The 14,187-nt window shown below is 40.4% G+C and overlaps 1 protein-coding gene across 1 annotated transcript; it reads right to left on the bottom strand.

The window, feature by feature from the left end:
• Window positions 1-8,447: 8,447 nt before the first annotated feature.
• On the bottom strand, window positions 8,448-12,074 carry LOC125879603 (uncharacterized). The gene is made up of 5 exons (XM_049561562.1): window positions 11,643-12,074; window positions 10,527-11,294; window positions 9,690-10,112; window positions 8,556-8,798; window positions 8,448-8,505 (listed from the first exon to the last, which is right to left on the bottom strand). Exons 1-4 carry the CDS (start codon window positions 11,718-11,720, stop codon window positions 8,640-8,642), a joined length of 1,428 nt encoding a protein of 475 aa, XP_049417519.1. The 5' UTR covers window positions 11,721-12,074; the 3' UTR covers window positions 8,448-8,505; window positions 8,556-8,639.
• Between the last annotated feature and the right edge of the window lie 2,113 nt (window positions 12,075-14,187).

The following is a 14,187-nucleotide window of genomic DNA, read 5'->3' as shown; positions in this document are numbered from 1 at the left end:
TCTCTGGCATATTACTGTAAACATGTGAGTGTCTATATAACCTGCAGTCAGTCTCATCACTTAACCATCGAGGCCACCGCCTCAGCAACCTTGGTATCTAGGAAGCATTTAAGAGAGGAAAACCAGAACAGACAGCTCTGGACCTGGCATCAGCCACTATATTTTCAGCTCCCTTCACATGTTGTATGTCAAGATGACATGGTTGGAAATAAAGACACCAACATACTAAGCTGTTGATTTGGGCTTTGGAGTGAGAGGTTAGGGTATTATGATCAGTGTACACCACTAAAGGTGTTACTCCACCCCCCACATAAACCTCAAAGTGTTGCAATGCCCAGAAAAGTGCCAATGTCTCTTTTTCAATGATGGAATAATTCAGCTGATGTCAGTTGAATTTTTTGGAAACTCACTAGGCAGTCGACATCATTTTCACCAGCTCCCTCCTTACTAGCATCCACACACAGCAGAAAAGTTTGTCCATCTGTGAAGCTGCTACCACAGAGGCAGAACACAAAGACTTGACGACTCAAATACTTCTTGTCAGGGGAGAGACCATTCAAACTTAACCTTTCGCTAAGAAGAGAAGCGAGGGGAACAACTACTGTGGAGAAGTTTTTACAAAACCCATGATAGTAACCCACCATACCCAAGAAAGGAGAAAGTTCTTTCTTAGCAGCAAGAACAGGAAACTGGTCAACTGCCACCACCTTTGCTCTGACAGGGCACACCTGCCATTCACCAATAACTCTACCTAGGCAGGTGACTGTCACCTTTGCAAACTCACATTTTGCCAGACTGATTATCTGACAAGCCCAGGGCAGATGGTCAAACAGGGCCTGGATGTGCTTCCCAAGAGTCACTGTAAATCTCTTCTCTTCAAGCGCCTTAATGGAATTTCTTTACATTTGACACAAATGTCCACTTGGACTGAAGAATAAAGTAATTTTGTGGTCGAAGTTCAAGGGTCAATTGCAAGGTCAATATGAGTTCACAAAATATGTTTTTGGCCATAACTGAAGAATTAATTTGCTAATTATGACAAAACATCACACAAATGTCTAGTAGAGTGAAAAATAATGATATTTTGTCATTTTTTGTCTAAAAGGTCAAAAGTCAACTTAACTGTGACATCATAATGTTCTACAAAAACACTTCTGTTCTGGTCATTGCCTGAGATGGGCAAAAATACATCAAAATGTATGTTGATACAAAATACAAAATCCCTCTCAAGTAAATGTATCGAAATAAAATACAAAATACTGGTGCCAGAAAATGTATCAAAATAAAATACATGTATTTTGTACTTTCAAATACAGAAAATAGTTTTTTTCTTTATCTTTTTTGGTCAAGGACTTTTTTAGTTATTCACAAAGCTTTTTGTGAATAACTAAAAAAGTCCTTGACCAAAAATGCTGAAAATTGCATACTGCAGCTAGAGACCATGAGTAACTATACCAGAAAGAATGCCCACGATTCAGGGGCGTCGGTGGCTTAGTGGTAGAGCAGGCGCCCCATGTACAAGGCTGTTGCCGCAGCGGCCCGGGTTTGACTCCAGCCTGTGGCCCTTTGCTGCATGACTCTCTCTCTCTCCCCCTCTCACACTTGTCTGTCCTATCAATTAAAGGCTTAAAAATACCCAAAAAATATCTTAAAAAAAAGAATGCCCACGATTTGTCCATAGGTGGTGCTATACTAACTGATTCAAATCTTTTTGAGAAAAACTCAAAAAGTCCTTGACCAGGGCATCGGTGGCTTAGTGGATAGAGCAGGCGCCCCATGTACAAGGCTGTTGCTGCAGCGGCCCGGGTTCAAGTCCAGCCTGTGGCCCTTTGCTGCATGTCATTCTCTCTCTCTCTCTCTCTCTCTCTCTCTCTCTCTCTCTCTCCCCTTCACACTTGGCTGTCCTGTCCATTAAAGGCAAAAATGCCCAAAAATATCTTAAAAAAAAAAAAGTCCTTGACCAAAAATGCTCAAAATGTACATGCTGCAATTAGAGACCACAAGTAACTATGCCAGAAAGAACCACCGTGATTCATCCATCAATGGTGTGACAGTAGCAAATCTGGTCGCAGCTACTGCAAATTTACGCTTGTTTTCTCACAGTTTGGTGTAGCAGATCGAGTATTAAGGTTTGGGCTATAGGATATACACAGAGCTCTGGTGAACCCCACAAAAAGGCAGAACAGTCACAGAACTAACTAAGTGTAACTAAGCAAAGCCATTAAAAGACAACAACTTGATTATGTATATATATATATATATATTTATAAACAGCCCACAAACTTTTTTGTATCAACAAATAAAATATTCACAGACACTGTGATAATAACATATGAATAGTACGGAGCCCCTAAAGGGACATGGAAGGGAAAAAAAATAGACGGTTGGAAAAAAAAAAAAAGTACTTTTGCAATATCTCGCAAAGCTTTTGCAAGATCTCGCAAAACTTTCCTTTAAGTAATGTACTTCCGGGTCAGTTTGGCCCATAGAGACTGCAAACAAATGCAACAATGGAGCGCATTCACCTGTGGGAGAGGCTCATAGAGTTTTATTTTGAGATTGGCCTCAAATATAAAGACATTAAATCAGTGCTTGCGAGTAAACCCGGTTTTCATGTAAGTGAGAGACATCTGAAGCGACTGCTTAACGCAAGAGGACACTTTCGTCGAAAAACATTCTGTGACTTGGCGGTCCTGATTGAATTCATTAGCAACCAAATACAGTACTCTGGACAGCTTCACGGTTACCGGTGGATGTTTGCTAAATGCAGAGAACATGGACTACGAGTGAGGAAAGAGGATGTGCGCTTGGTGTTGAAGGAGCTGGATCCGAGAGGAGTGTCGTTAAGGCAGGCAAGACGTCTCAGACGACGGAGCTACTTCTCAAGAGGGCCAAACTTCATATGGCACATGGACTCTTATGATAAACTGAAGCCATATGGCATTTGTGTCAGTGGAAGTATTGATGGTTTTTCGAGGAAAATAATGTGGCTCAATGCCTACACAACAAGTAGTGACCCAAAGTTGATCGGAGGTTATTATATGGACGTAGTGCAGCGTTTAGGGGGCTGCCCTCGGATTGTGAGAGGCGATCTTGGAACCGAAAATGGCCATGTCAGAGGCTTCCAGCGTTTCCTCGTCCCCACTCCCCCAGACAGCACCCTTGACAGTTACTTGGATGGAGCCAGCACCGCCAATCAGAGAATTGAATATTGGTGGGGTTTTCTTCGCAGCCAGTGTGTGGAGTTCTGGTTATCCCTGTTTGGAGACCTCCGAGACAACGGGTTCTTTGATGGTGGATTTCTGGACAAAAGCCTCCTTCAATTTTGTTGCATGGGACTCATCCAGGTGAGTTCATGAATTATGTTTTCATATGTGTGCCTGTGTATGTGAGAGGGAGAGGGGAGGCAGAGAGACAGAGAGGAGGGAAGGTGGAGAGAGAGACAGGGAGAGGAGAGAAAACGATAGAAAGGGGAGATGGGGAGAAATGGAGAGGGGGGGTGGAGAGACAGGGATAGTAAAGAAAAAGATAGAGGGAGAGGAGAGAAATGGAAAGGAGGTAAAGATGAGCTCAGGGGGACACAGAGAGGAGGGGAGAGGGAGAGAGAAGAGAGTTAATGCTCTAATTTAGTGCTCATTTAAGTTGACATGTATGTACAGTTCTTCCTAAATGTAATTGTGCATTCTTTTTAACAGGATGAGTTGGATGACACTGCACAAGTTTGGAACGCACACACCATCAGGCCCTCAAAGAACATAAACGTCCCCAGTGGTCGGCCTAATGTGATGTATGCCTTGCCTGAACTTTACGGGACAAGAGACTTCCTTTCCCCAGTTGAAAGTGAACATGTTCAACTGTGCAAAAACCAATGTGTCTTTCGCCGGACCATACCATGCGATCCAAATTTATATGAACTATGCAATATCTTTATGGCCGAGTCTCATCTGACTCCACCAACAGATCCATATCAGGCTGTGAACTTGTATATGCACCTAAGAGAGGCCATCAGTGTATCTCTGTAAGTCACAAGTACTGAGTTGTGTCCTGTAGGGGCCAGAGAGTTGAGCTGTTGGTATAGTGTATTGTATTTTTCCTTGCTATCATTAACCATGCTATATGTTTATGTTCTGTTATTTTAACTGATTTGATTTGATGTATGTTTGGCTTGATGTATGGGTAAAAATACAACACTATTGATCCTCAGCTGGTGTTGCTTTAGAGATAAAGCCTATCAAAAGCCAAATCAACCTGTGTAAAATTCATAACTAGTACCAAAACAGTCCATTTATCACTTAATTAACCAATGGGAAATTAATGCCACAATTTTGATAACTATTAATTTGTAACTGTTACAATTAAACTGTCTGTAAATGTGAATATTCTGTTTTTCCTCAATATTTTATGATAGGAGAACATCTTTGGCTTTTGAACTGCTGGTCAGGCAAAGCACTACTAACATTAAGAATAAACATGCTGTCTTGGTTACTGACTTCATCTGAAACTGGCCTTGAAATAAACTTAAGTTCTTAACATACTATTGGATGTTTAAAAACATTTATGCAGACATCAGCCCTGTTGATATTTTATGAACCTGCCTGTAAGATGACTCAAATACTACTACTAGTGCAAACATCAAGTGACATCTAGTTGACAGTGCACAGTCAAGATATCTGCATGAACAACCTGTGTTGTGAAATATCAGAGAGGGGTAGAAAAAAGAACAAGCACTTGATATTTTTGTTAACAGTGGAAATATTTTTATTAGTAATTATTCTGTATTGTTTCTCAGTGTGAAATCCTGGCTTGCAACCCTGAATAAATAAAAAATATGCCATATCAGTTTGGTTTTTTAATTAAGACCAATTGAGCTTGAACTTGAAAATATGAAAAAAAAGTACAATGCATAAAGGTCACTTCATGGCAAAAATGCACACACATTCTATTTCTAAAAAAGATACAATGTTATAATGCGGTGCTGAGGTAAGACAATAATAAATGACAGTAGTATAACGGAAATATTACATAATCATTCTGAAGGCCAATTGAGCATATTAGGCCTTTCCAAGCCACATTTCACACAAGCCACACCAGCCTGTAGATTTTGTAAACATTAACTTAAAAATGTTTTCCCCTGAATAATCAAACAGGTATGACTCTTTAACACGTTAACACCAACAATTCACAATTCAACAGGTATGACTCTTTAACATGTTAACACCAACAATTCACAATTCCACCAGTGATGGACAACTCTGTAATCTTTCTTAGCAACAAGCTTAACCATGAAGCTCATGTTAGGGTCCCACTGATGGAAATGAAAGCTGCAGTCATTTTTAAAGCATAATTTAAAAAATTAAATCCATGTGAAAACTATGGTGGTGTACTATTGCACAAAAATAAAATAGAATTGCAGACTGCTCTACACACAGTTCAGTGCATCAGATGTTTCAATGACAAAACAAACAACAAAAACAGTAAATCATTATAAATAAAATATAATCAACCAAACAATAAAGAGGCCATTACTATGGGGCCTGATCAGGACTGCTCTCAAGTTCACAGGATGTCCATTTCAAAATAGTTACTGGACAGGATGTTGTCAAACTCTGTGCGAAATTCAGGGTAAGAGCTGTATGTGCATGGTACTTCAAGGGTAGCACCACAGGTATGAGCAACAGGCCTTCTGTTTAGTCCAGTTTCAGCATTAAAGCATACCATAATTTTGTCAACACATATGACAGAGGAACCAGTACAGAAACGCAGGATTTTTTCAGCTTTGGTTTGGTCAGCATTTTTCACGTAACGTTGGAGATGGTTAAAGGTTGCCTGCTCTCTCTGAGACAGCACCATCTTTGTTGTTTCAAACAGTTGCAATACTCTTTTGCCTGTGGCTTTCTTTGACTCATACAGAGACAACACACTTTCCTTGTCTGATAGTTTCTGCTGTACAAGTGCCATGGGTGTGGAGAAGCAATCAACTATATATTTTGGCTCTTGTAGAATGGCTTTGTGAGCCATTGTTTCTATGGCAGGTTGCATGCTGTTCTTTGGAGGTAGGAAATGGGAACCCATCCTTGTAAAGAGGTCAAGCAAGTCCTCTTCATCACTTTCCTCCATTGTGCCCTGGAGAGCCTTCTCAACAGCTGATCTCTCAACAGGAGGAAGGTAGTTGAGAAATGATGTCATCAGGATGTCTACATCAACTGAGTCGATGCCATGGATGCAGGCTAAAATGAAAGCCTTTGATAGCCTCACTGGCATGACACCGTGGTCTAATAATCCTTTCACCCAGATCCGTCCAACTGCTTGCCATTCAGCCTCACAGAAATCTGGCCTCAGCCTTGGCACTCGCTCTGTTTCCCCTTCACACTGTTCAAGAAACTGTTCCCAGAATGCAGTGTAAACCTCCCTTGACACTCCAGCATCATCAATAGCAGTAATTTTCATTTACAAAGTCCATCTTTAGAGTCAAATGTATTATGCTGCTGTCCATAAATACAGCCAAAAGATCTTCAACAACCTTTATCCTGCAAATTGATGCACGTCGTGCGCTCTCAGGATTTCTGGGTAGTCAAGTGAGGTTGATGCAGGCTGCTTGAATGTGAGCAAATCTTGTGGTAAGACTCAGTCACTGTCCTTTGAAAGAACAAAACATCCACAAAACAAAAGAGCGTTTAATCAATGAAGCAGAGGTGAAAATATCCTAACTTTTAGTACGTTTGTGTGAAGGTCAAAATAATACTGCATCCTATGTTTCCCATAATGCAACTCAAACTCCCCAACCACCCATGAGACCTTCTTTCAAACTGCACACCTCCAGTTTACAACATAGGCTTTCTAATAAAAAATTGTTGTCTCCAATCCCAAGACAAGGTAACTTCATTCATGACTATTTACATTGTAGATTCTCACTGAAGGCATCAAAACTATGAATGAACACATGTAGAGTTATGTACTTAACAAAAAAAGGTGAAATAACTGAAAACATGTTTTATATTCTAGTTTCTTCAAAATAGCCACCCTTTGCTCTGATTACTGCTTTGCACACTCTTGGCATTCTCTCCATGAGCTTCAAGAGGTAGTCACCTGAAATGGTTTTCCAACAGTCTTGAAGGAGTTCCCAGAGGTGTTTAGCACTTGTCGGCCCCTTTGCCTTCACTCTGCGGTCCAGCTCACCCCAAACCATCTGGATTGGGTTCAGGTCCGGTGACTGTGGAGGCCAGGTCATCTGCCGCAGCACTCCATCACTCTCCTTCTTGGTCAAATAGCCCTTATACAGCCTGGAGGTGTGTTTGGGGTCATTGTCCTGTTGAAAAATAAATGATCGTCCAACTAAACGCAAACCGGATGGGATGGCATGTCACTGCAGGATGCTGTGGTAGCCATGCTGGTTCAGTGTGCCTTCAATTTTGAATAAATCCCCAACAGTGTCACCAGCAAAACACCCCCACACCATCACACCTCCTCCTCCATGCTTCACAGTGGGAACCAGGCATGTGGAATCCATCCGTTCACCTTTTCTGCGTCTCACAAAGACACGGCGGTTGGAACCAAAGATGTCAAATTTGGACTCATCAGACCAAAGCACAGATTTCCACTGGTCTAATGTCCATTCCTTGTGTTTCTTGGCCCAAACAAATCTCTTCTGCTTGTTGCCTCTCCTTAGCAGTGGTTTCCTAGCAGCTATTTGACCATGAAGGCCTGATTCGCGTAGTCTCCTCTTAACAGTTGTTGTAGAGATGGGTCTGCTGCTAGAACTCTGTGTGGCATTCATCTGGTCTCTGATCTGAGCTGCTGTTAACTTGCGATTTCTGAGGCTGGTGACTCGGATGAACTTATCCTCAGAAGCAGAGGTGACTCTTGGTCTTCCTTTCCTGGGTCGGTCCTCATGTGTGCCAGTTTCGTTGTAGCGCTTGATGGTTTTTGCGACTCCACTTGGGGACACATTTAAAGTTTTTGCAATTTTCCAGACTGACTGACCTTCATTTCTTAAAGTAATGAGGGCCACTCGTTTTTCTTTAGTTAGCTGATTGGTTCTTGCCATAATATGAATTTTAACAGTTGTCCAATAGGGCTGTCGGCGGTGTATTAACCTGACTTCTGCACAACACAACTGATGGTCCCAACCCCATTGATAAAGCAAGAAATTCCACTAATTAACCCTGATAAGGCACACCTGTGAAGTGGAAACCATTTCAGGTGACTACCTCTTGAAGCTCATGGAGAGAATGCCAAGAGTGTGCAAAGCAGTAATCAGAGCAAAGGGTGGCTATTTTGAAGAAACTAGAATATAAAACATGTTTTCAGTTATTTCACCTTTTTTTGTTAAGTACATAACTCCACATGTGTTCATTCATAGTTTTGATGCCTTCAGTGAGAATCTACAATGTAAATAGTCATGAAAATAAAGAAAACGCATTGAATGAGAAGGTGTGTCCAAACTTTTGGCCTGTACTGTACATCATCACACTTACTTTTTCAGACCCATCAGCGCTCCTCCAGAGCCTCACAGGACATTAAACAAATGTTTTTAAAAGCTGAGCACTAAAGTAGACTGACCTACCACACCTTCAGAAAATGGTATGCTCAAAGGCTCCATCATATCACATCCAAACAGTTATGTAAAATCATACAGTAGTTTAGAGGATGTGTTCAGGGTTGCTTGCAGTGATGCATCTTACCTGTGCAGTTTGCACTGCTTCCCCATGTATGGACTGCACAGCTAGTGTAGGCAGGTCATTAGCTGAGGGCAATGGGAGTTGGAAAGCCTGCATAGTCACTCCATTCATCTCAGCACTCTGAAGAATGAAACATAATGTATTAAATGACAGGAGACACTTTGACCCTAAAGTCTATGATGCGATTGCAGACTGTAATTTATAAAAGTCTTTCTAAATTAGTCTTCTACATCATCCTATCTTCTAGTTAAAACCAGGAACACCCATGAGATAGTCATAAAAAATCCAAATACATTTTGGGAAATGGAAAAGAAGACAAAAACCTCTAAAATTACAGAAACAGAAAAGCATCATAAAGTCACAAATCAATGTTTATTTGTGCTGCTGCACAATCTCAGGAATCAATTCAAAGGGACTCTGTTGACTTATTTGTTTTTAAGACAAGTTGTGCATGACATAGCACTATACATTAGAAATAGAAGTTTGGGAAAAATATTTTGATATAAAAAGGGAGAATTTTGAGATTGTGTGGAAGCAAACATGCCTGACTTAAGAGAGTAAAATGATAACTTACAGAGGAATTCCTCAGGTTTTCATCAGCTATTATTTTGATTTTTTGCTATTTAAATTGTTCTGAAGTAGCAGCATATAAGCAGTAGCATAAGCAATGTGATGTTAATTATTGCTGTGGCAAAATGAAGGTCTAAATAAACAAGGCGTGAACTAAGATTACAGTCGGTACAGTAAGTGTTTCACAGCACTGTAGGCCATTTCATTTGTGTGGGAACATAACAGTGCTTATGCCATAAAAAATAGGACACAGTTAATTTTTTTGGAGTTGGGATGGACAATTGAATTGTTTCATACAATCAAATTTGAAAAAAAGAAAGAAAATACTTTACTGACTTTAAGTAGCAGTACATTCCACTCTTTCTACTGGTTTAAACACCTGTATTAGTATTTCTACCTCCTTACCCCAAAACGTTCCTGATCTTATCACATTATCATTACCTGTGTGACATCCTCACTGTTGACGTTGTCCAATGTGATCACAACTGTCTCATCTCCATCTGCTCTGCCAAGGTCCTCTTCCGGATCCCATACAACTGTATCTGCCTCGTCTACTTCTGGAACCTCTTCAAAAGTAACGCGACAGATGTGGTCAGGCTCTGTTTGTGGAGAGGCATTAGGGACTGCTCTGGTCAGGTCAATAATTTCAAAGCAGGAGTCAGGGAAATCATTAAAAGGCTGGAGATGATTCCAGACTTCATCATGATCATTTGTGTTGGTGTCCTGCCCCTGGCCAATGTTAGTTTTTTTAATGTCTGTTGGGGTTGAATGAGAGGGATGTGATTTTCCTGGACCTTGTGCTGTCACAGTCTCAGAAGCTGCTCTTTGTTTTTTGGAGCTTGGTTGCAACTGGAAATGCATATTCTGCAACAAATAAAAGACACATTTTCAAAATTATTGTCAGCAGTAATTTAAAATCATGGAATGGAGGAACATATTTAAGATCAAATGGTGTGCAAAAAATACATATGGTTCAAAGAAGCTCCACTAAAACCTATTAGGAAATATATAACATGAGCAATATTATTAGATATTGTTACATCTTCCCATACATTGGCAGCAAAGTGGTATACAGGTGATATTTCTCATTAAAAAAATGTTTCTTACTGGTGAGAAAATAGGTGTTTACCATTGTTGGCACACAATCTCACTCTGTGTTTTATGAAATACATGTGCATTATCTTTTAATGAAGTTATTACCTGAAATGTAATCTTCAAACAAAATCTCCTTCCATCTGTCATGACTTTACAACAAATATTGTTCCTACTGCCACAAACCTGTTCGCTTATGTCACTGTCAGATGAGTGTCCATGATCCAGTAGATCTGTAATCGAATCATCTGCATCAAGGTGAGATCCATCCTCAGTCAACTGTGAATCTGCTCCCTCAGTGATGCTGACAGATAAATCCTCAGTTAAAAAATCTTCACTACATTCATCCACTTCAGATGAAGACTGATCTGTTGAAGGTCCTTCGTCTTTTGTGCAAATATAAAATCTAAGCAGCTTCAGTTTGGTTTGTTCATACAATCTGCCAACAGTCTCATCGAAAGGAATGTGCTTTCTTTTAAAATCACAGACCTCAAAGGTAAAGTCGTCAGCTTGCCCTTTGGTTGAGTGCCCATTTGGGAAAAATAGCTCCTTTCCTAGCTCCAAAATCTGAGCAACAGTTGTTGTTTTTTCCACAGTTGCATGTCTTGTTCCTCCGCCATTTTTGGTCCTCACTTGATGGTATTCATTACTGTGAAAATGAAGCCATCCAATTTCAATCTTCCTGGAAGTCTTTTCTCCTGCAGTATTTCTCTGTCTTGCCATCCCCTCACCTGGCTTTTGGAGCACACCTGATGTACCACACAGCACACCTTTTGTCCTTGATCTCATTTTCCGAGTTGCTATTTTATCTCTTAATCTTTGTATAAGAGTCTCTTTGTCAAGGTTGCACATTGTTTGTTGACAGAAGGAAAGGGCAGCTACCCTGTCACCATATGAAGTGATATATTTGGCCATTTGCTCATCAGTCATAATGGAAATTACTGCCTTATCAACCTGCAAACAGAAAATATTAGAATACTTGAAATGTTTACTTTGAACATGTACATTTAGACAGCCTCTACAATATGTGTTTCTTGCCATGGCGTCCACAGTTACCATGGTAACCAATTTTGTGGCGTAGAACGACACACAGCTTGACATAAGGCAAAGCGAAATTCAACATCTGTAACCCTAACGACATATGGTTGTTGGACTGGCATAACTTAAAGTTAGAGCGCTAACATTACAGCTAGCGTAACATTAATGCTAACTCCCCTTTTCCCCAAGTTAGCATCTACCGTTATTCCAAGCCCTGTGTTGTTACGCTGACTTATTACGTTACTGAATGAATTCTATGCCCACCTTGTCTCTTTTCATGTGCATGATGGCCGCTTGAGGGACCTCTCTAGACCGCAAAAACTGTTCGAAATCCTCCTCCATGACTCCCTCTATTTGCGAGAGGGACCCAGCTGCAGACAAGACGGCGGGGCGCCGCGAAGTCCATACCGGAAGTTAATCTTCTTCGTGTCTACATACTGGAAGTCCATACCGGAAGTTGCATACATACCCGAAGTGTCCTCTTGCGTTAAGCAGTCGCTTCAGATGGCTCTCACTTACATGAAAACCGTGTTTACTCGCGAGCACTGATTTAATGTCTTTATATTTGAGGCCAATCTCAAAATAAAACTCTATGAGCCTCTCCCATGGGTGAATTGTTGTTGCGAGATCTCGCAAGTACTTTTTTTTTTTTTTTTTACCGTCTATTTTTTTTCCCTTCCATGTCCCTTTAGGGGCTCCGTAGAATAGCATTAGGCCTACGTGTACTATAAAAGTCATATAACAGGTAGGCTACTGGTAGTGTGGGTCCATCAACGTGAACAGCATGCCTGGCAAGTCTGTTAACTGTCCACCAATGGTCTAGCTATACAGCAGCAAGATACTGTAGCTACTGTAGCTAGTTAACTTGTTTGCTGTCTAACTTGGTGCCTTTGGGGCCCTGTGTTCAACTTTTCTTCAAATGAAAAAGAGAAAAAACAAAGCTAGGGACATGTAGGCTACCCTAAAATATTATTTATTGATTCAGATTTGAATTAAGACAACTTTATTGATCCCACGTGAGGCAATTCATTTGTAGCATACTCATCCCAAGCATCAACCACAACAACATACAATTTCCTATGTTATGCACAGTCCAGTAAAACAGACCACTAGGTCATTGAATGGCCCAAGTTTTAAAAAAACCCAAAACATATAGATAAAAATATTTTTAAAAAAGTAAAAAATATTGTTACATCCAATATTATAAGAATGTATAGCCTATCAGTTCTGTTTTTTGATTCGTGGAGAAAGTATTTTGAGTATTTTAAATACAAAATTACTCCACTCAAAAGTATTTTGTTACAAATTACATTTGCTTTTTATCGGCCTTATCAAATTACAAAATACTCAAATGTAATTGAAATACATATTTTAAATACAAGTAATAGAAATACTGCCCACCCCTGGTCATTACTCAATGTTATAACTCAGGAACAGAAGGGGAGACATTTGGTCAGAAACTGAATTGGTGACACTAATCTTGGGTGTCCATCTAGAAACTCTGCTTATTGTATAAATCTTCTGTGCGTTGGGGGGAAGATGTGTCTGAAACATCCGTGTTTTCACAGTCATGGCTGTAAACTGTAAGAGAAACTTGACTGGTGTGTGGAGGCGCACAATCATGTTGCGGTAATTCTATTCATTTTTTTTAATTTATATATTTACTGTGTAATGACTGAATTTACTGATATGACACTGTAGGTGATTTCTCATAACTACCACCATAACATTTTTCTTTTAATTTTGAAATTTATTTAACTTATATGTGTTATTTATGTGACATGATTGTACCCACAGTGTCTAAGTGTCTAAGTTTGTCAAGTCTATTATCCATTAGCAACAACTGTATTCATTTATTATATGGCTTAAACTATCTCAGTGTAGCAAAATTAGACTATCACAAAAGCTCACTTTACTCCTCCTCAGCTGTATCAGTTGTTAGTATAAGCACAATAATTAATTGTGATTGTATCACATGTATTTATTACCCCTTTTGCAAGGCTGAACAGTTGCGCCATATCCAGTTCTTAATAATACAATCATGTCCAGAACACGGTTTGCTTGTTAGCCTGGCCAGGCCAGAGGCATAATGGGATTTACACTACTGAACTCATCAGTGGGACACATAATCCCGAAAGTAACTCAGAACCTAGAAACTTTTTTGCCATATGCGCCACGTTAGCAGTTCTCATAGGACTTAACTGGTGCCCTCTTGGGGTCCTGTGTCCAGTTCTAAATAATACATCCATGCTCCAGAGTAAATGGCCATGTCTCCTGCTCCTGCATGTTATTTCACAGCAAACAGAGCCTGAATGAGGAGTTGGCACAAAGGATTTCATTGTTTGCTTGCACAATACAAGAAGCGGGGGGGGAGTCTGTATATAGACCCGCAGGACACAGCTTTGAAACACCAGGCAGGTTTGAACATGTAGAGAGGAATCCAGGGGGATGTGAGACGGGAGGGGGGGGGGGGGGCTTTAGATTTTTGAAATGTGCAAAAATCTGAAACAGCTATGATAAAAGAAGAATCCATTAGGTTTACAGATGAGATACACCTGAATCAATAGGATAATTGAGTCACCTGGAGTTTTTCAGATAGCAAAACAAACAGAGAGGTCTGGATGTGATATCATTATGCAACAGACATCTACTTAAAATTCCTGCTATGATTGGCTGCTCTGTTTGTCACCCTCCTGCTGGCTTTGCATGCCTGGGTCTGTAGTCCTGAGGTGTGCACCGGGGGGCTGGACCCTGAATCCCTCCCTCACAGTCAGGTAGCATAAAAGGAACTGAATCTAAACTCTTCTTC

This window comes from Epinephelus fuscoguttatus, linkage group LG19, assembly GCF_011397635.1.
Source record: "Epinephelus fuscoguttatus linkage group LG19, E.fuscoguttatus.final_Chr_v1".
NCBI lineage: Eukaryota > Metazoa > Chordata > Actinopteri > Perciformes > Serranidae > Epinephelus > Epinephelus fuscoguttatus.
Note: the sequence above shows the minus strand (reverse complement) of the source record. Positions and strands in the feature narration are given on the sequence as shown.

What these genes read in the sequence shown, in the direction of transcription:
- LOC125879603 (XM_049561562.1), bottom strand. Translation starts at nt 11,720, where the DNA reads ATGGAGGAGGATTTCGAACAGTTTTTGCGGTCTAGAGAGGTCCCTCAA. An exon ending in TGCACATGAAAAGAGACAAG is followed by an intron (nt 11,295 to 11,642) that starts GTGGGCATAGAA and finishes TTCTGTTTGCAG; the next exon opens with GTTGATAAGGCAGTAATTTC. An exon ending in ACAGTGACATAAGCGAACAG is followed by an intron (nt 10,113 to 10,526) that starts GTTTGTGGCAGT and finishes TATTTGTTGCAG; the next exon opens with AATATGCATTTCCAGTTGCA.